Below are 20000 nucleotides of genomic sequence, written 5' to 3' on the forward strand. Positions count from 1 at the left end.
CATCTATACCAGGCAATACAGACCTTTGTTTTCAATCAGACATGAAGACTAAGGTACTGTAACAGGCACTCTGTTTTATTAAATTGGCTATGGATTGCTACTCATGCTATTTTTGTCCATGGAACAATTTCTGAAGCATCTAATATTACCTCTGTTTAGGAAAGAAAAGGCACTCAGACAGCAGGTCAAGAAGTGAATGTGTTGGTGAACTCTCTTTGGAGGTAAGGTGGAGCATAGTAGATGGGTTGAGGGGGACAGAGGAAACAAACAACTCATCTCAGGTTTACTATAAGATTTCGAGATGGTGGATTTAATCCCTGTATTTCTAAATACAAACAAAGCTATGCTGTCAGATATGGGATAACAGGGAACACAAGAAGATGAAAACATCATTTGGTTTGTATTTCAACAATAAATTAAAAATGGCAAATATTAAACATTCTTGAGTTACTGTAAACTTATGTCACGTATGCAACTTATTGCACATCTTGTTCTACCAAACGCATATTTAAAGAAAAAGTCTTTCATACCTGCCTTCTGCATCCTAATTTTGGTCTGAACTATCTCCTATAGTTTCAGTTCTGGACTGCATTCAAAACCTAAAGACAACTGTCTTCTAATTTCAATACAAATGTGACTGAAATAATGGCTAATTGTACAAGATTTCTACCATTTTACACTGAAAGCTAAAAAAACCCATATTGCAAGTTTCTGGCATCCTAGTCCTGATAAGTCTTTAAACTTGAACCCTTATTCTAAACCTGCTCCAGATACAAACACGGCAGCTTCAACCCATCTCATCAGCAATGCAGTTATCTTCTACAAATGCTGATCAAACCTTTTCTACTGAGAGGGAATGCATAATGGTGTGATACGAAGTATGTATTTTTATACAAACAGATTTTGTTACATTATACACTAATTTCATCACATATCACCAAAGATCTCTTCTACGTATAGTCAGGTGGGTTCTGTGTTGTTTGCCTGCCTGTCAAAGATGGAGTTTGCACTCCTAGAACTCCTACTGAAGTTACCAGGACTTTTGGGAATGTATGTGATACAGAATTTGGACCCATATGTTGTATGTACATGTCATTCTTGCATGCTTGTTTGGTTCGACTAGTATTACCCATTATGGGATTTTTCTACTCCATTTAAAGGTATTCAGTGGAAAGGGCTTGACTGCAATTTTTCTCAGGCAGAACTCCCATGGATTAAAATTGGGATTTCCTTTATGGAGAAGTCAAATAAAATTTAATAGGGATTAAACATGCTACCGTTCTCTATAAAAGTCTATAGATATTTAGACTTAGTGGGTTTAGTGATCCACAAGACATTTACAAATCCACTTGTACAAGCCACATTTCTGTCAAAAATAGGTCAAAATAGCCAATGTATTTATAAAGCTTGAATGATGCAAACAGAGAGAAGATGAATAATCTAATTTTCAACAGTATGAGGTTTTTAGTTGTTAGCTACTATGTTATAAGAACCTAAAAGTGAACACTTAGTTCTTAATTCTCAACAGGATTCTGAGATATGGAACTGTTTTTTTTTTATTTTACTTCTTTGCAGTATCGTACTGTAGCAAAAATTGTCATGCAATGAGATCCATTGGTTTTCCACAGTAATTGCGCAGAATTTCTGTTTTGGTGTATGATTCCCAACACCTGCTGGTGGGCTTTCAATCTGGTTTAACTAGATCACAAGTTACTAGCTGTAGATATGTGTAACAAAGACTGACCCTTTAATCCAGACAGAACTACAAAACCTTCCACACTGCTCATATTACCTGCCATTTGCCCTAAGTCTGAAATGGAAGGGAAGTTAAGAGTTAAGATTGTTATTTATCCTTCAATATTTTATGGTCAGTGAGATCTGTGGGAGGGAGCTATTTTAAAGGCCAACAGTAAATAGGAAAAACAAAACTTCCTGCTTTGAGACTAAAGAGAAAATAATTGTCAGATCTAAAATAGCAGAAATTGTAAATTGGATAAATATTATTTGTTCTTGGGATGCAGAAGTCAAAGACTTGCATCATTAAAAAAACAATCTAATGGCAGAATAATAGTGATATTTTTTGTCCCGTAATAGTAATGAGCAATGTCCCATAATAAAAGAAGCAGTTTCTAGATTCTGCATTTATTTTTGAAATATTTTTTAGTATTTTAAAATGTACTTTTGCACAGGCCAACTTTTAACTGCCATTTTCATGCTGTTGCATCCTGTCACTTTCTAGCGTGCAATTGACCAGGAATAGTACAGAGCTCCAGAGCTAGAAGCATGGAGATCAATATCGCAGTAAGAAGGGGTCAGCATGAATAAAATTTATCAGTAGCTTCTTAGCTTATGGTTGACAGGCTTTAAACAACAGCAAGTATTCCTTCTATCCCTTTCCAAGGATTAAATTGGTATTTACAATTTTAATCAAGAGTCTGATTTTGCAAACATGTACTATCAGGACAAGCATAGTGCTTTCTGTCAATGGGGCAATGTTGGTTGTAAGCATTATGCCTAGTAGTGAGTGAGTGAAGGATTAGGCCTCATCTTTGCAGAGTCCCACTGAAATAAAGTCCTGTTGCATATGGGTGTGCTGTGCATATACAGACCTCTTTGCAAGTTCAGTTTATCTAGGTTCTGGTACTGCACACATCACAGAGGTATCTAACCATCTAAGGTTGTAGTTTTATTTTAATTACTCACCCTATTTTCAAGGGGCTTAAAATTTGACCAAACAATCAGCTTTGGCTGAAATTTGACATGTAAAATTACATATTAGATTCAAACCTCTCATTATTATTCCTTTTTAGCATATTAAAACAAAAGTTTATTTAGTTTGGCCATTTTCATAATTTACAAGTTTAAAAAAATTGATGCTTACTGCTTTAAGAATCATTTTGATTTTGGAATTATTTAGCATTTGGGCCATAGTATGATCTAATTGCTTTTGATATTTAAAAAATAAAATTAAAAACAGCTGAGAGATGGTGGTTTACAAATTGGCTGTTACACATGTAAAGTAAATTTTATCCCACAGTCACTCTTAAGGATCTCAACTACAGCTATCACATATCCTAAATACGTAATTACTGTGGAGCCTTTCTCATCTATCGGGTACGTAATACTTGTTGTAAGAAAGGGGAAAAATGCAAATTTTAGGTCCTGATACAATCCTACATACATACTTGCAGGAACTTTATGCGAATGAGTAGTTCAAGGGGACCACTCACATGCATACAGGTTGTGTATATATTTTTATAGGATGTGAGCTTTTGTATCTGATCCTGCAAACATGCACATGAAGTACTCGTAGTGGCATGGGTAATCGCACTAAATTAAATGGGACTGCTCACAAGTTACCTGTGTGTGCTTCAGAATCAGACCCTAGGCAAATAGACTGCAAAAGGTCATCAGTTCCTATTACTGTGCCTTTCTTACCTTGTTGTGGGATGAGTGAAACATATAACACATGCTGACTTCCATTTGTGGATCTGCTACTGATATCAGTGGCAGTTTTGCTACATAAATCCAGGGCATAATATGGTCAGATGGTTTCACTCTGCTCTAGTTGAAGCTGTGGCATAATTTCCATTAAAACAACCCTCCCTCCCCCCAAAAAAACAACCCTAAAAGTTTTATGTTCAAAGGTTTTTAAAGCTTCTTGGTCAAACTCAGTCTAGGTGTGAACCCACTTCATATCCTGAATTAGCTCTGGAGTAGTTCTACAGTAAAGTGAGACACTGTCCCTAGCTCTCAGTGATTTTGCTTTAAAGTGACCAGTTTGATAAATGATGTCCTTCCTAAAAGAGAAAACAACACTGCTACCGTGGGAACACTTAAAATTGAAATTCTAAAAAGTGTCAGATTTTCTCCTTTTCAAATAACATAAAAAAGCAAAGGCAATTCAATCACAAAATTATTAAAATATGTTAAGGGTCTCTATTAAAATCACAAAAGCAAGAAAATTCAGTCTTACCACTGAAATACATTTTCAAGTCGATTCTTCTTTGGGCTATGTGAGGTATTTAAGCACTAAATTAGTGCCTTCCCTTAATGCTCATGGCCATGAAGAATACCTCTTAAATCCCTCAGACATTAATACTTCAGTGGGAGCGATGCCTGTATGGTGACTGCAGGAACAAGGCCAATTCTGCTCTCAAAAGAGGGCAAAGTGATTCAACCCAATTCTGCTCTCAGTTATGCTGCTGTAAATCCAGAGTAATTCCAGTGGAGTCAGGTGCTCAAGTACCATGGTGATGGGCAGTCTTATAAAAGCTAACGTAGGTTCTGGTTTTACAATGCTACAACTGAGAACAAATTATGGACCTCTTCTTATAGTCACTCATGAAAAAAGAAAAAAAAAAGCACAAGGAAGCATATAGGCAACTTCACAAATACAAGATTTCAGGGCTGATTGTTTCTTAGATTTTAATCTTAACTTTGTCTTTCCTTGTTATTGGTTTGTCACACCTTTAGCATTTGTCGGGCACTGTGTGGTATGTTTGTGAATAGGGAAATATACTTGCGTTTGATTTTTCCCCCCAGAAGGCATTAGCTCCTCAGCTCCATTTGGAAGTTAATGGAAGCTGTGGGTGCTCAGCACCTCTGAAAATCAGGGGTGTGTGTATGAGTCTGAGAATAGAGGAGAGGACAGTGATCTATACTTAACATAAGAGGGCACAAAAGAGTTTCATTTTGCTCAGAGGGAAACTAAATTAGAGAGTGAATGGGGTGCTGAATTTTTATTTTCTTTGTGGATTTTCCTTGCTTGTGGTTCTCCACTCACCCCCTCCCTCTATACATAATGATCTTTTAAAACACTTTTGTTTATATTTTATTTTATTCTTTCCATGTATCCATTTTGCCTATCAACAGCAACTCTAGGTGTATGGACAATTACAAAAACAAAACAAAAGCCCTCAGCCATACAATAATCAAATACACACAACATCCAAATGATCCTAACAGGACCCAATTCCAGCTAGAACCTTCCACTCTGAACCAACACCTTTTTGAAAAGCTTTACCCCATAGGGCCCCAAACTGTAATAGTCATCATAATCACCTAAAGTATTTATTGATCTCATAGGCTTTTCTTAAGAGTCCTTATTGGTGGTGTTTAAAAAATATTTCACTATGTGTCTAGTTGTGACTAAATTAGTACATGGGTTACTTTGTATATTTTCCATCTTTTCTTTTATTGTGGGGGGAGGGGTGGTGGGGCAGGATATGAGAAATGAAATGACTTTGTAATTGTTTCCCTTCTGCTTTTCAGTCCTTTTTAAATAGTTAAAAACTATGGTCTACAGTTCTGAAACACCCAATCAACATAAGTGCTATTGTGAGTAGCCAGATTTAAGCCAATAGGAATAGGAATACAGGTTAGTGTTTGCAGGAGGCCTGTGATGTGATCAAGGGCCTGATCTTAGTCATTACTCAGCAACATGACCATTGTCTTCTCATATGGGACTCTGGCCTAATGAATGCAGGCTGACCACTTTGAAAGCAAAGGAAGTTTTGTTATTGACTTCAGTGGGAACAGGATCAGGCCCCAAAACTGTGATCTCTAGCGCAGTGTCAGTAGTTAAAAGATTAAATTGTTTTTCCAAAATGTATTCCTATGATTGGAAAGAAAAAAATAATTGCACATTGTCTACACTCCACACCCCTCTTTTTAATAAATTCAGGATTTTCTGTTTGTAGCCTGAGTGGAGTCAGGGTAGCAGCAGCAGCCTGAGATGTGAACAAATGGAAATCTATGAATGCTAAATACTTTCCAGGGAACAGTGCTTGGTTTATTAAAGACAAACACAGCTCCCTCCTAGCTTTGGTGCTAGTCTCTCTCTCTCTCTCTCTCTCTCTTTTTAAGGTTTTGCTGCAGCCTGTCAACAGAGGTATTTCTTTCTTTCCCCTCCACTCTCCCCCCCTTAAATTGTACATAGGACTGTTGTATTTTTTCTTCCAGCTCAGGCTGAGAGACTATACATGAAATTGTACTAACAATTCAGCTAGGCTTTGTTTGCTTGTGTCTAGCCATTCCTTCCTCCCTTACTCTCCCCCAAGACTTATTTTGCTCCTATAGCTTTGATAAGGTGCTGAGGATGTAGCTTTCCAGTTTCACCCCCTTCGATATGATTAACTGTTGTTTTTCAATACTCCACTTCTTGTTCACATGGGACAGAGCCCCCCCAGTACTATGAACCTGCAGCAATCTGAACCTAAAGCTGCCTCCCTGGCAAGGGCCATCCGCAGAGGCATCCGTGCAGCTAACCCTCAGACCCAGGCATCTCTTTCACTTGGTTTCCAGGGGAGATGGGAAGGGTGAGCCCATGGGGCAAGAAATATGTAACAAAAGAAACTTCATTCATGCTGCTTCCTGCTGGGGAGGGGGTGGGGGGGGGGGATAGAGCCATCATCCTACTGGTATCAGTATGCTTTTATTAATTTTTTTTAATCTGTTCAATGTATTGAAGTCTGGATGAAATAAATTGAAGGAAGGAGCGTATACTCACACAATTGGCCCCTACTGGACCATCAACCCAGTGATACAATGACATTTACTGTAAACCGAAACAAGGCTCAGCCTTTCCACTGGGTGTATATAATGTGTACATACATCTTACGTACGGTGTGTGTCTATATAAAACATATTTGTATTTAGATATCTCTGTAGACATAGCATTAATGTAGGGTACAGCTGCACCGTCTTAGACGATCGGGAAAATCTAGGTCTATTGTTCCTAGGAAAAGTTACCTTTTAAAAATGATTAGAGTCTCTTCGTCTTTCCAACAACCGTCACTACTTCACGGCTACAGAATAAGAGTCCATACTTTCAAAAATAGGAATAGACCTCACCTGCACGGTGTCTCCATGTGGAGTGGGTGACTCTGTGTAGAATACACACACCCCACCATCAAGCTAAATATTTTCCCATCGGTGCCAGCTAAATCCCTGTCGCTACCTCTAGGACGAGGAGAAGGACCAAACAACAGCGCCCTCGTGTTTAAAACACAAACCAAATGCCTCAAGCCACCCAGCATGTCCCCCCAGCCCTACCCCAGAAACGCGCTGTCTCGGAGGAGTAAGCAAATGCCTCCCTCCACACTGCAACATCAACTCCACCCAAGCCCCGCGAGGCAGCAGCCCTCCGGCGAGCCAAGCGCCCCTGGGGCGGGAGAGCACCGCGAAAGGCCGGGGCAGACCTTTCCGACAGGAGACCGGCGGTGGCCAGACACCCGCTGAGCTGGGCTCGGGGAGTTGCTGGTCGATTTGTGCCCATTGCCCGGCGCGGGGAGGGTTCAAAACCAGGGAGAAACACGGTGGATCTCCTCCCAGAAGCTTTGGGGGCCCTGATAAAAGACTGAAAGGGTCAGAATACATATGGTCTAAAATGAGCCAAAGGCCGGAGCTGAGGTTTGTCCGAAAAGTCCCCGTTTATACACCACGCAAATAAAGCAACGTTGTTTTTGTAAAAATGTTTATTTAACCCCTTTTTTTCCCCCTTTCACAACAATAAAATATTGCGTCAATATAAACCCCTGGACTAAAACTGGTCGACGATCAAACACGACAGCGAATCGTGTGTGTATAATTTTTTTTACACCCATTTCGGCTTTTGGAAACCTTTTTTTTTTTAAACATAATGCGGAATTTATTGAAAATAAATAATCGTGGGCAACGGCAATAGGCAATTTTGAATAAAATAGTTGAAAAAAGCAACCTTTAATGAAAATAGCGTTTATTATACATCAGTTACTAAATGAATAAACTAAATGATCTGTCTTTAAATTAATAACTTCCAAAAAACGTTTAATATACAAAACTGTACAGGTATAAAGTTGGCAGAAATAGTCAGGTCCTCAGTGTCGAGATTTTAGCGCGTACTGAAAAATACTTGAAAAATATAAATGTCAAAATGAAAATCTTAAGGGGGGGGGAGAAGAGATCTGGGGAGCGCAGTAATGCAATTTGCTAATATAGCTGCAGCTTCAGGGATGCAAAGCAGCAGGGTCAACATGGGCCTTCCGTCCTAGCTACCGGTATGTCTCCCCTCCCAGAGCTCAGCCAAAAACTGGGGGAGGCAGGGTTGGCCTTGCCTTTAGGTAGTATGGATTGGGGGGGGGGGGTCTCCAGATAGCGAGCTGTGTGCGGGAGTGTATAAATAACTATATTCTATATATACACACACACGGCACACAACCAGCCCAGAGTATCCCGCCTCTATGGAGACAGTCATTATACAGTGTGTTTGGAGCAATATTTGTGTATTGTGTGCGTTTATAATAGGTGATTTTCCTTGTGTGTGTAGATGGCTGTATATACACACACATCTGTATACACTCACATATATATAGTATGTATAGACATATTTACACATATACATACTACATATCTGTGTACACACACAGAGTACCTCTCTACTGAGGGCTGGGAAGAAGGGAAGGATAAAGCACAGCTCCTTCATATGCCAGAAAAATGGTTACACTTTTTTAGCATTTTTATTCACTTGCCTTTTTTTGTTTGTTTGTTTTTTTAATAAAAAGCTTTTCAACAAATCTAGCATTTCCTCGTGAGACGAAAATAAGCTCAGCATGAAACAAAAGCGGGCATTTCCCCGAAATTCATTTCGACGCCTCAGGATCCCTCTTTAATATTGAAACAAAAATACAGAGAAACTGATTTCTGAAGCCAAAGCGCAGAATTATTAAGGTGTTTTACTACAGACCTTCGCAGTCTGCCGCTGATCAGAAGCCCAACACAGCTTCAGAAAGAAAAGAAGGGACACATCCTTTATTTTATCTGCAATGCTTAATTTCAGATCTCTCTTCTTTCCCCCCCCCCCACCCCCGCCTCCGTGGAGGAGGGAACAGGGAGTCGGGGGGTTTATTTCAGAATTGCAATCTGACCATTTCGTGGTTTTAGGAAGTTATTTGAATAGAAGGAAAAGCTACAACAAATCAGGCTGTTACTCTTCATAACGTGCAAGCGGCAGTCAGCTGTGTTACAGTCAAAGGAGGCACAACTTCCTGCCTTTGGGGTGCAGAAGGGGGACCCCATTCCTCTAGTATGAAATTTGGGGGAATGAAGGGGAGCGAAGGGAATTATCCCTTCTCCCCACTACAGTAACAGTGATATGCCCAATACATGGAGCGGGGGGAATGATTGATCAATTCGGTACAAATTATGCCACAAATATTGTGTACAGTTTGTAGTAAAACACCTCAGACATTTAAAAACGCTATATAAGTCTTTAAAAATGCAAAACTAGTCTATTGTAAAACAGATTCACCTGAAATACAGCTGATATAACCAAGGCGCTGGAAGGTTATTCATAGGCACACATCTGTCTTTTTTTTTTTTTCTTCCTAGTGGAGACCGAAAACAAACCTTGTTTGATAGTAAACAATATGTACTGATCAGCGAAAAGGTTTGAGAGAAAATATTGCCCAGGCGGAAGAGCAGGAAGCCCCATGCTCTAAGTCTTCGAGTATTTGTTTTTGTTTCCTCTTTAAGCATAAGTTAAAACCCCCTTTAGAAAATCCGCGCTGTTCCCAGTCCTGTCTGCGAGCCGAGCCCTATAGTCAAAGATCGTGGCAGGATGTGTCTGTTTTCACGTTATGAGAATAAACCTCATGTTGCTGCTGATCCCCTGGTGGAGTCATTCTTTTCTCTTTTTGCCGTCTGTTACAAAACCAGACACGCACCACTTCTTTCTCTAACTGCAGGCTGTCTGCCAAGGAGGAGATCTCTTGGGCTGCAGGTTTGGGACATTTAAGAAAATGAGTTTCCAAAACCCCTTTGACACTCACCTCTATCGAGGTTCTCTTCTTTCTTTTCCTGCCTTGGGCTGCGATTTTGTCAATACTAGTCGGGCTGCCGGTAGATGAATCTGCCTCTTCTAGCCACTTGTTTAGTAGCGGTTTCAGTTTGCACATGTTCTTAAAGCTGAGCTGCAGAGCCTCAAACCTGCAGATAGTAGTCTGGGAGAAAACATTGCCATAGAGAGTCCCTAGTGCTAAGCCAACGTCTGCTTGAGTGAATCCCAACTTGATTCTCCTTTGTTTGAACTGCTTTGCAAACTGTTCCAACTCGTCTGATGTCGGCGTCTCCTCGTCAGAGTGATCCTGGCAGTGATGGGAGCCTATATCTCCATGATCTGCGGGGTCCCTCAGCACTGGGTGCAAGCTTTGGGTAGTGGCTGAGGCTGGAGGTGGTGTTAGACCCCCATGGTCCAACATGCCACTGACTGTGAAGCCAGGTTGCGAGTAGACATTAATAGGCTGTCCACTGGAGGTTATTGATGAGTTATGAGCTGGACTGGCTCCCCATGCGTTGGGATGATTTGTATGGGGCGAGTGGTGAGACACATGAGGCGACCTGTGATGGATGATTGCGCCAAGCTGGAGATCTTCTCTTCCTGGCTTCACGTCTTGCTGGTCGAGGGGGCTCGTCGCTAGCGTGGAGGACCACGGAGTCCCATCACTGAGGCTGGTCACCCAGTGGTGTCCGAGAGGATGCCCATTGCTAGGAACTCCCTGTAAGTAGTCACTTTGGAGAAGTTTTTGAGGGTTTCTGAAAGGACTCCCTTGCTGCATGCCCGCAGAGTCTGCATGGACTAAGGAGCTGGAACTGAGAATGCTGTAGGGATTAGAGGCAGCTGTGGCCATGGTTGGTGTAGGTCCCCTACTAGTTATAATGTGGCAAAGGGAGCAGCTTCAGCCTTTGACATCTACCAGGCAAGGGAGCCAAATCAGCAACCACTGAGTTATTGGCAGCGCTGCTGGCCAATGACAGCATTTCATCTGTCGGGAAGCTTTGGCTGCACCAATGAGGGGTGAAGAGGCAGGTCGCGCTGTCCAAATTAGGTTTGCGAAACCCAGGAGTTAAAGTGAGTCTGAAGCAGGAAGTGAATCAATCTTTAGGCTCCATTGGTTGCTGCTAGCTGGCTGTCCACGGTTCATTTGTTTAACTCTTTCTTCACTGCATGCCAAGATTTGTTTTTAAGATCTTATGAGAGGGGAGGGGGGATGACAGAGCATGGTTTAAATTTGTAGTGATTAATTCCAGGTACGGCAAAAACCAGAGGTTAAATGCCGGCACCGAAGACTGACAATCTATCCTTAGCACAGTTCAAACGGACTCCCCAATCGGTCCAGCATTGTAAATGCAACATGAAGGTAATTGTGAGATGATAAACTGTAGATTTATATCCCCCAACAAACAAAACACCCAAACAACCCCCCCTCAGACACCTAAAAGCCACCACGTCTCAATCTTTACATTTAAGGTCCATATCCTATAATCAGGAAAATTAATGAATATACCCTGCCCTAAAATAGGATTTAAAACGGGCTAAAGGGAATATTTCCTGGAGGGCAGAGCTTTATTACGAATTTAAATTTTTATTTTGTTTGTTAACCAACAGTCAACCGCTTCCCTGATTTAAATACAAATCTTACAAGCTATTAATAGCATTCAGTTATTCTCCCCGATCTTCTGGTCAATTGGGGTCCTTGCTTTTATGCCTATTACATGTCATTTCATATCAGCAGTTCGACAACTTCTAAATCCCACAGCCACTAAGCACTCCTTCTGGGCGACACACTTCTGCAAGGCTCCAAAATATGTACAATATATTTCCTCTTTCCGGATAATTTAGTTCACTGGGATACGTTTTGCCCATTTAGAAAATAAAAAGGTGCTTTCCAATATTTGTTTAAATAAATTATAATGATTTCTCTTCTCCATCAAAGTTTGAAATAGAAAAAGAAATTAATGAGGTGTATCTTCACTAAACACTGTCGTAGGTATATGAATTTTATGTTGCTCGGTGCAAGTAAGAAAAGGGAAATATATTTTGGTGACCAGGCAAAACAATGAGTGTGTGAGAGAGAATGGGAAATGCTAAATTTTCTCTCAAGTTCAATTTCAAATCATCTGTAAGTTAGGTTGGGGGAAGACATTGTGTTTCATGCTTCCTCTTTCAAATGGTCTGCTAAGGAGTAGCGTTAGACAAATCTGGGTATTTCAGATTTGTTGTAGTGCTCAAGCAGAGAAAATTAAACACCTAATACCTTAGAAAATCTCTGAAGTTAAAAAATGACCTTTCCTTGCATAATTTTGGAGGTAACCTAGCTGCGTAATTATATTTGCACTTACAGAAGACTGCATCAGAGTTCCCTTATTGGTTTGAAATTCCATTAAATATATTGCAAGAGCTCCTAGGTTAAGCTTGATTTAAATTTGCATACATTTTCATATGTTTAGCAGAAATAAAAGAAGGCTTGCAGCTACCAGAAAGTCATTAAGGCATTAGTTTCTCTGAGAAGACAGATCTGGAGAAAATTCAAGAAAATGAATATATGTATCTATATATCTCTATATATAAACAAGGTGAGCTTTCCTCTGATTCCTTTATAGGTAAGCAGCATCAGTTTCCTCATTATAATAATAATAATTAAGAATAATTTCTCATTGAAGCCTAAACCTGCACATCTGATATTTGTAAATTTGAATGTAATTCCTAAAAAGATGCGTGTGGTAAGTTGTTTGAAATAGATTTCGATATTTCTAAAAAATAAGTTATGGAGAAAGATGCTCATTTCCTCTGTGTTTTCTACCGAATTAGGAATGTGCTTTTCCATAAAGGGCAATGCCATTCTTGTATGGATGGTGCTCCATTTTCAGGGTTTTCGCCGCTTTTAACCTCAACGTGTATTGTATTGTATTTATTTATTTCGAGGCCACTTTTGCAGCGAAGTGGGGTCCCTGCCCCCTTTGAGAGTTGCAGTGTTGTTGGTGGCTGCCTCTAAAATCGAACTTCGGGAAACTTTTCAGGTGCAGGGGAGGCGGCTCGCTTGGAAAGTCGTTGGAAAGCGTGTTGTGAAGGGTCAGTTGAGAGGTCAGAAGATGAGAAATGTCTCTGCAAAAGAGAGCGATAGCCCCTTTGCCCGTTTCAAAGCGACATTTCTGACGGCAAAATTCCTAGTCAGACTCCAGCCGGTCAGACTGCGGTTGATCATATGTATGGAAAAGATATGAAAATAGATCAGACGAGACTTTTAACATAAATATTACCGCTGCCTGATGCCGGGTGGGCGGGGAGGGGGGAACTACTACTATATTATAAATGTAACTAAATTATTTAAAATTAATTTGCACTCTAGAGTCTAAAATATTTTTTCCAGTCCCCTCTGTTCTTGAAAATGAATGTTCAGATCAGCCGTTTAATTGAAGTAGAGCCTTTAACGGGGAAATAAAACCCTGAATATCAGATTTTAATATTTTTAAAAATGTAACCAAGCCAGAAGCCAGCGCCATAAAGGTGAGCTCCTGGTAGAGTCTGATCTCGCCTATAGGAGAATATGCTTTATTTTAAAGTCTTTTTATCTGCATATAGTTAAATCTTCTTGCTGTTCTAACTAATCTGCTGGAGAGGGTTTCTTTAGCTCTTTCCTGTCAGTCTAACTTCCCAAGTGTAACAGATGCCGCTCTCAAGCGGTCCTTTCTGCTGCTTTTCTTTATTCAGCCTCGCATATTTCTCCCCATGATCTGGGTTTCCATAGAGAGAGGAATAAAAGGGGGACCATGGCCACAAATCCCCTGTCCCATGCAGAATAAAAGAGCCTTATTCAATAGACGACCCCGTCTGGACATGGGAGAAAAATAAGTACATGCAAAGCTACTGTTGCAAGAATTTGTAACTTATTTTTCATAGACTGAGACCCATTAAAGTAATAAAAGTTTCTGGGTCTGGACTCTGCTCTTCAGCTGTTTGGCTCTAGATGCCTTTGCACTCGAAAGATCCATGTTTACCCAACAAATAACTAGATTTAATATATATTTTTTTCTGCTAAATCTCTGCCATGAATAACAATAGCTCAAGGAGCCTGCCGTCTTTGGGAAGCTAGAAGTCGCTATAGAGAGAAACCACCATTGAAGTAGAGGAGCTGTAATTGTGTCGAGTCCACACACTTTCCAAAGTAAAAGGCAGGACAGTTGAGTTTCTCAGGTCACCTCTGTACACGGCTCAAACTTTCCTTCTGGTGGTTATTGGACTGACGGCGGTACCAGCCAACAAGGCGTTAAATCAAAGTCTGCAGGGCGAGTGGATTTGCAACTCCTTGTTCTTGTGGGCACTTGCAATAAAGCTTGTCGTGGGCACCTCTGTTAGAGGAGAGGAATGGCTCGCTAAAGGCAGGAAACACAGGTTTCCCTTTAAGAAGCTGTTACTGTAAAACAACGTGTGTGTGTATGTGTGTGTGTGTGTTATAGCTATGTCTATAGACACACGTATATAGTATAATTCGCTGACAGGAGCTATCCAAGGAGTATTGAGTCTGGGTTTATCATCCTTGCAAGATTTGATTTGATTATATTTTAGAGATGTTGCCATTATTCAACTGCAGGGGGAAAAGTGGTCGAGGAGGGGGTTCGTTGTGACTGTGTTTAATACAGCATGAAGCTCCAGGCGGTAAGCTGTGCCTCGGTGTCGTGACCCCTACATTGAAAACTTCACCTTCAACACAAGTTCACTTTAGAGACCGTTCGAGTTAGGTTGGACTTGGTGGGAACAAGTTGACATTTCAAGACAGAATCAGTCATAACGGGGCCTGGGGCATGGGAGGGACAAGTTAACTGTTTCTTAAAGCAGGAGTGAAGTTTTTTAATTGTGTACACTGAGGCTCGTGTTGAACCCCCGCTCACCAGATGGATAGCGGAAAACAGGCTACTGTACCGCCCGAGTTAGCGTTCTAAAAACCCTGCCTGCATGGGGGAAGGTAAGGAGGAAAAGGAGAATTTACAGAGTATTACCAGAAATTAGCCAATACCGACACAAGCCCAATTAGTTCCCTTTTGGGGTCTCTGTTGGCTGTCCTCGAACGTGAGTAAATGCTATGCTGGGAGGGAGGCACAGCATAGTGCGATCTCAGCACCACAGCCAGGCGAAGGACAGACACTGCAAATTAAAATATTCCTAATGTAAGTTTTAATGCAACCCTCCCCTCCCCCCCCCCCCCGCCGCCCCAAATCTCCAAGAACACGAGCCCTTCAGTAATAGCCCCAGCACTGACGGAGCATTGTTGTGGTGGGGGTTGGTTCTGCATTATGGACAGAGGATGGGGAGGGACAATAAAGCAACTCACTCGCAGAGAAAAGCACAAGGTAAATAACATTTGTATTCTAACGGCTGCATTCTCCAAATCGGTTTCATGAGACTCCTCGCCGCTCTGCTCGAGTCACCTGTTATTTTCACAGGTCCATTGTTAACGTCTGAAAAATGTACTTGCCGGCAAAAAGAAAACGTGTTCATTTGTGCACCATCACGTCCTGTGAAGGTCACTGTGATTTTTGGCTTTAAGTTAATTTGTAGCGGGTATTGTAGTTAACATTTGATTAATTTGCCATTTAGATAGAAAATATTCTGGAGAATCTCTCTCGAGTGCAAATTTTGACAATAGATCCTGCCTTGCCTTTTATTAAAATCAGAGCATTTGAACGTCGGGTTTGTTGTTCTTAATCCAGAAATACGGGTGGTGGAAAAAAGACCCAGATTTTTCGGGCTGAAGTCCTAAAATGTTTGCGAGGTTCCGGCACGCAGTATTTTGAAGTGGGCGGATCAGTTTCTCAGACGTCTGTAAATCGGTTATTTAACTCAACACCCGTTTTTAAGGTCACGTAAAGAATCGCGTAGAGATTTTTTAAGGTCACACAGAGCTGCACACAATTGCAGTCCCCTTCCCCTTTTCGTTTGCACTTTTCTTATACTGTGATAATTCGAATCTTTCTCTCTCTCTCTCTCTCTCTCTCTCTCTGATGATTTCATACTTCACTCAGATTCTGAGGTTTTTTTTAACGTGTGTTCACACACCTTCCAAACCTATGCAAGTCATGAGGATCGATCTTTTCTTAGCAGTGTAAATGTGTAGGCAATAATTACCATATACACTTAAGGAAACAGAAACTAATTCAGTCTCAAAATCAAAAGCCGCGCTGTGCATATTTTAAAAATAATTAAAATTCGATTCCTTTATGTACCGATTTCTGTTCAGGAATGCTTACAACAAAATGGATTGGATCTGAAAATGCACTAAATGGTACACTATTTAACCTCTGTTGTTGACTAATGGGACATCGAAGACAAATAGCTCTCTTCCTCGGATGACAAATACCTGTATTGGTGTTTATTAGCTCGCCGAATAATGTCAGTTTGATTTTTTTTTTGACTGTGCATTTCTCCAGCTTTATCACTCCGCGTGCGCATGATTCAGTGGTTCTGATGATCCAGAGACCTCTGTGTCTCTTACCCTTTGGAAGTACTTCGTCATTCTGAGGATAATATGTATTTATTGTCCAGTTGATTTTTTTTTCTGGAAGAGGAAATGTTTATGGTCCAACAGGAAGTTTATTCACTGTTCCATGTACATTGGCGCAATCAATCCCGATATGAGAATTGAACCTTCAGACCATATTCAGTACCTAAAAGGTATTTTTATCTAAACTGCATCCACAAGATGTGTATTTTTAAAACAAGTGTAGAGGGGTGAGACATTGCTTGGTCATCTTAGACATTTCCTATGCAGCTGAATGTTTTAGACCTGTCCTACGCAGCTGCATGTTTTGTAGCAACCTTGTTTGTTGCTCGAGTCAGTGGCTGTCCGTTCACGTGTTTGGGGTGTGCAGGGAGCAGCATAAACCTGCCTGTAGCAAGACCCATTGCAATGAATCGGTGGAGAGACAGGAGGCTGCAGAACCCAAACAAAGATTTCATACAAGGGACAAATAAGAGCGTAGCAGGGAAGTCCACGGCGAGCTGTGTCTGTTTCCGGAGGGCCAGGCGCTCACAACCTGTTGTGTAGGAAGGGGGCTCGGGTAATTGGGGCTCATTCCTTAGTTGGATTCCGGTTTATAACGGGGTCCTTCGCAAACCCCACAAGGGGCGAGCTGGCGAGCAGTGCGTGGGAGTAAAAGAAGGATGAAACTTCTAGGCTTCTGGTGCAACTACTGGGCGAAGGGCAGTGTCGATGGTGGGGGGAGGGGCCGGGGGTCACTTGCTCAGGGTCGCGCCTGGTGCCTGCAGCGCCTCGCTGCAGTAGCACAAGCCAGGCGCTGGCTGCGCTTCCTTGCACCAGCCCAGCCTGCGGGAGCGGCCGGGGCGGGTCCCCGTTTCCCCGGCACGCTGCTGCCTCCCGGACAGAGAGCCGCCTTTCTGTGGAGGGCTCCTCGCCGTCCCGCTGCCCCGAGAGCCGCCGCTCCTCCGGCCCCAGTGGCCCAGCGCTGCCCCTCTCCGTGCAGCCGGGCGGGGAAGGGCAGCAGCCGCCTCCCGCGAACGCTGCTGGGAACCGGGGAAGCCCTCGGCGTAACGCGCCCGCATTTCCCAGGGAGCCTGCGGCCACGAACGAGTTAATCCTGGTGCTGTCAAGGGCAGCAGTGTCCAGCCTTTGAGTTTAACCCACCTAATCTTCATGAAAGGAGCAATTTTCTTTCCTTGAGCAACAAAGGCCCCCAATAAAAACCCCGCGCCGCTGCAAACAGAACTTGTTTGCGATTTTAATCGCGCAAGATGATGCCCTGAAATGCAAATCTAGCAAGACTTCAGCCAACTGGAGAGAGACTTTTCCTTCCAGATTTCCAGTTTCTGTTACAGCCTCTGGATTTTTATTTGCCACTGAATTCCGATTAAATCCAATCAAGATTTCATTGCTCTCCCCTTTAAAATGAGAATCAGAGAGCTGAGATATATAGAAGGCTCCTATACATAGGGGATAGAGAGATGGGCATATTGATTTCTCTAGTCTTGCTTTTCACTATCTCTTCATCTAGCTAATCGATCAGCGTGTGCACATATGGGGTGAATATACGTGTATATAGGATATAACATGTAGGCCAAGTGCATTTCTACAATTCTCTATAATACACTTAGAAAGGGAAAGTTAGATTTAATAATCATTTGGAAACAAATTCATCCGAGCAAATGCAAAGCAGTTTGAATAATAAGTTATAAGCCAAAGGGCAAATAAAAATGCAGAAGGATGACTAGATATGAGGTGGAAAAATTCAATCTCTTGCCTGCTGAGGTTACAGGTTTGTAAGTGTTATTGTTCCTTATGTTAAAAATAAAAATGTCTAAATCCCTGAATGGAAAAGAAGAATGTAAGTAGGTGAATACACACTGGAGATAAGACCCTTTGTCAGCATCATAGGTGGGAACTGGATCTTCAGAGGCCTTTCTCTCAAGGAATGATTACCCCCTATGAAACATAGTCCAGCTTATTTGCTAATTGGATCGAACCCACTGGCACATTGGAAACAATTGGTACCAACTGTTTCTCTCTCCTGCCCCCCAAAAATATGAAGAAGAAAAACCCAGTTCCGTGGGACCCTTTCAGGAATGCCCCCTCCCCCCGCCCCTTCAAGTAACCTCAGCGCGAATTTGGGGCTGTAAGGCGGTTAGTCTTTTCTGTGCCTGGGAATGAAAACCGGGAAGAACAGAAAATGCACTCGGCAAACTTTTAATGAAATTACTGGCGTTATCGATTTTGTTTTTATTGGGCTTCAGACATTTTAAAGAATGTCGCTGGCGGTGGGGGGAGCGAGAGGGGGACAAAGCTGTCTGACCCTTATTGCACACTGAATTATTTCATATTTTAGAAAATAAACTGCGTATATTAAAAAAATCTTAGCGAGAAGGAGGCTCACTTGGAGGTTTGGAGACAATCTAATAAAGTTTGGGATTTATAGATGGAGAAACTCCAGGAACAGTTTTATAGGCCTTAGATATTCATCTGCAAATCAGATCCCGTATTCATCTAAGAGTTATTCGAATAGGTAACCAGCATCATCTCTGCTGTCCGCATTAGGTGAGGTACCAGTCTGTTGGTGTCAGGTTTTTTTAGGATTACTTTTGCAGGTCATTATTTATAAGTTTTGCAAACGTCCCCAGGAAGCGGTGTGAAATTCCATACAAACCTGTGCCTTACCAGGTTGTCACAGAGGAGAAAGCGCTTCTAAATCCATAGTTTCTAGCCTGCTCCTACACTTGGACACTACATTTAAAGATCAACGTTCAAGTATTTCGGATTGCTCCCTTTGCAAACTGTTTAGAAATTACTAGTAGTGGGTAAGTAAATTGCAAGTAAACCTAGTGAATTAGGATGATTCTCTATCAGTTTAATTTATGTTTTATAGTTAGTTTAGCCTTCTATTTGATTGCCTTAGTAATGTGAATTGCCTACAGCTGCTGATGATACAGCTTTAATTCTGTTTTAAAGGTCATGTAAACATGTGCCTCTAGCATAAGGAATGCAAATTCAATTCCCTTTTAATGCTTCCTCACATTCACTTCACAGCCTTCACCTAGAAAATTAGCCCGATTTAATATAAAACTGTTTAATGTTATGATTTCATTAAAATCCTCGTTCAATGCAATGCTCTTCCCTTTTCAGGCAAAGGGCACCCAAGTCTGCCTGCGCCTTGCGCTGTCTTGCTTACCACATGCCCCACGCAGCACCAACAGAAAACCACATATCGGCTAAGATCCTTTACCAAGAAAGACTCAACTTCGTATTCGGCTTTATTTAGCTGTAGGTAAACAACATACCCCTAGAACTAGGGAATCCAGCAACACTGCAAATTATTGTCACAAAGGAGCCGGAGAATTATGCAGGTGTATGCTCCTGTACAGTTGTTTGTTTCTAGACTATCGCAATGAAAGTTTAGCCTTGAGAAGTGTAAAGAGTAACAAAATACTTGATTTCCAGCGAGGCTGACTTGACAGTGGGGTACATCGTCTTTCCAAATTAGTATGAGGAGAAGCTGGGTAAAGATCCCCAGGTGGTAGGCTTACATATAAAATATCTGTGCCTTCAAGACAGACCTTTTCAAATGAATTTTTAAATACCGTCAACCCCCGAGTTCATGCAAGATGGCTTCATCACACTGTATTGAAAACTTTTTCAACGGTTTTTTTAATTTTATTTTTTCTTTCTTTCTTAAGGGGC

The 20000-nt window shown here is 41.5% G+C and overlaps 1 protein-coding gene and 1 long non-coding RNA gene across 9 annotated transcripts in view; one reads left to right on the forward strand and one right to left on the reverse strand.

Moving 5' to 3' along the window:
- Positions 1-7470: 7470 nt before the first annotated feature.
- On the reverse strand, positions 7471-10767 carry POU3F4 (POU class 3 homeobox 4). The gene has a single exon (XM_007059445.3). It carries the CDS (start codon positions 10665-10667, stop codon positions 9582-9584), a length of 1086 nt encoding a protein of 361 aa, XP_007059507.1. The 5' UTR covers positions 10668-10767; the 3' UTR covers positions 7471-9581.
- A 1370-nt stretch (positions 10768-12137) lies between these two features.
- Positions 12138-20000, forward strand: part of LOC119567118 — a 155656-nt gene continuing 147793 nt past the window's right edge. Inside the window, exon 1 of one of the 8 annotated variants that reach the window (XR_005226894.2) lies at positions 12138-12393. This is a non-coding gene — a long non-coding RNA (uncharacterized LOC119567118). Of the gene's footprint in view, positions 12421-14377; positions 14474-14673; positions 14781-15060; positions 15166-20000 lie in introns of those variants that run through there. The other 7 variants (XR_006283801.1, XR_005226893.2, XR_005226891.2 and 4 more) reach the window with 7 other exon arrangements.

Source organism: Chelonia mydas, chromosome 9 (genome assembly GCF_015237465.2).
Source record: "Chelonia mydas isolate rCheMyd1 chromosome 9, rCheMyd1.pri.v2, whole genome shotgun sequence".
NCBI lineage: Eukaryota > Metazoa > Chordata > Testudines > Cheloniidae > Chelonia > Chelonia mydas.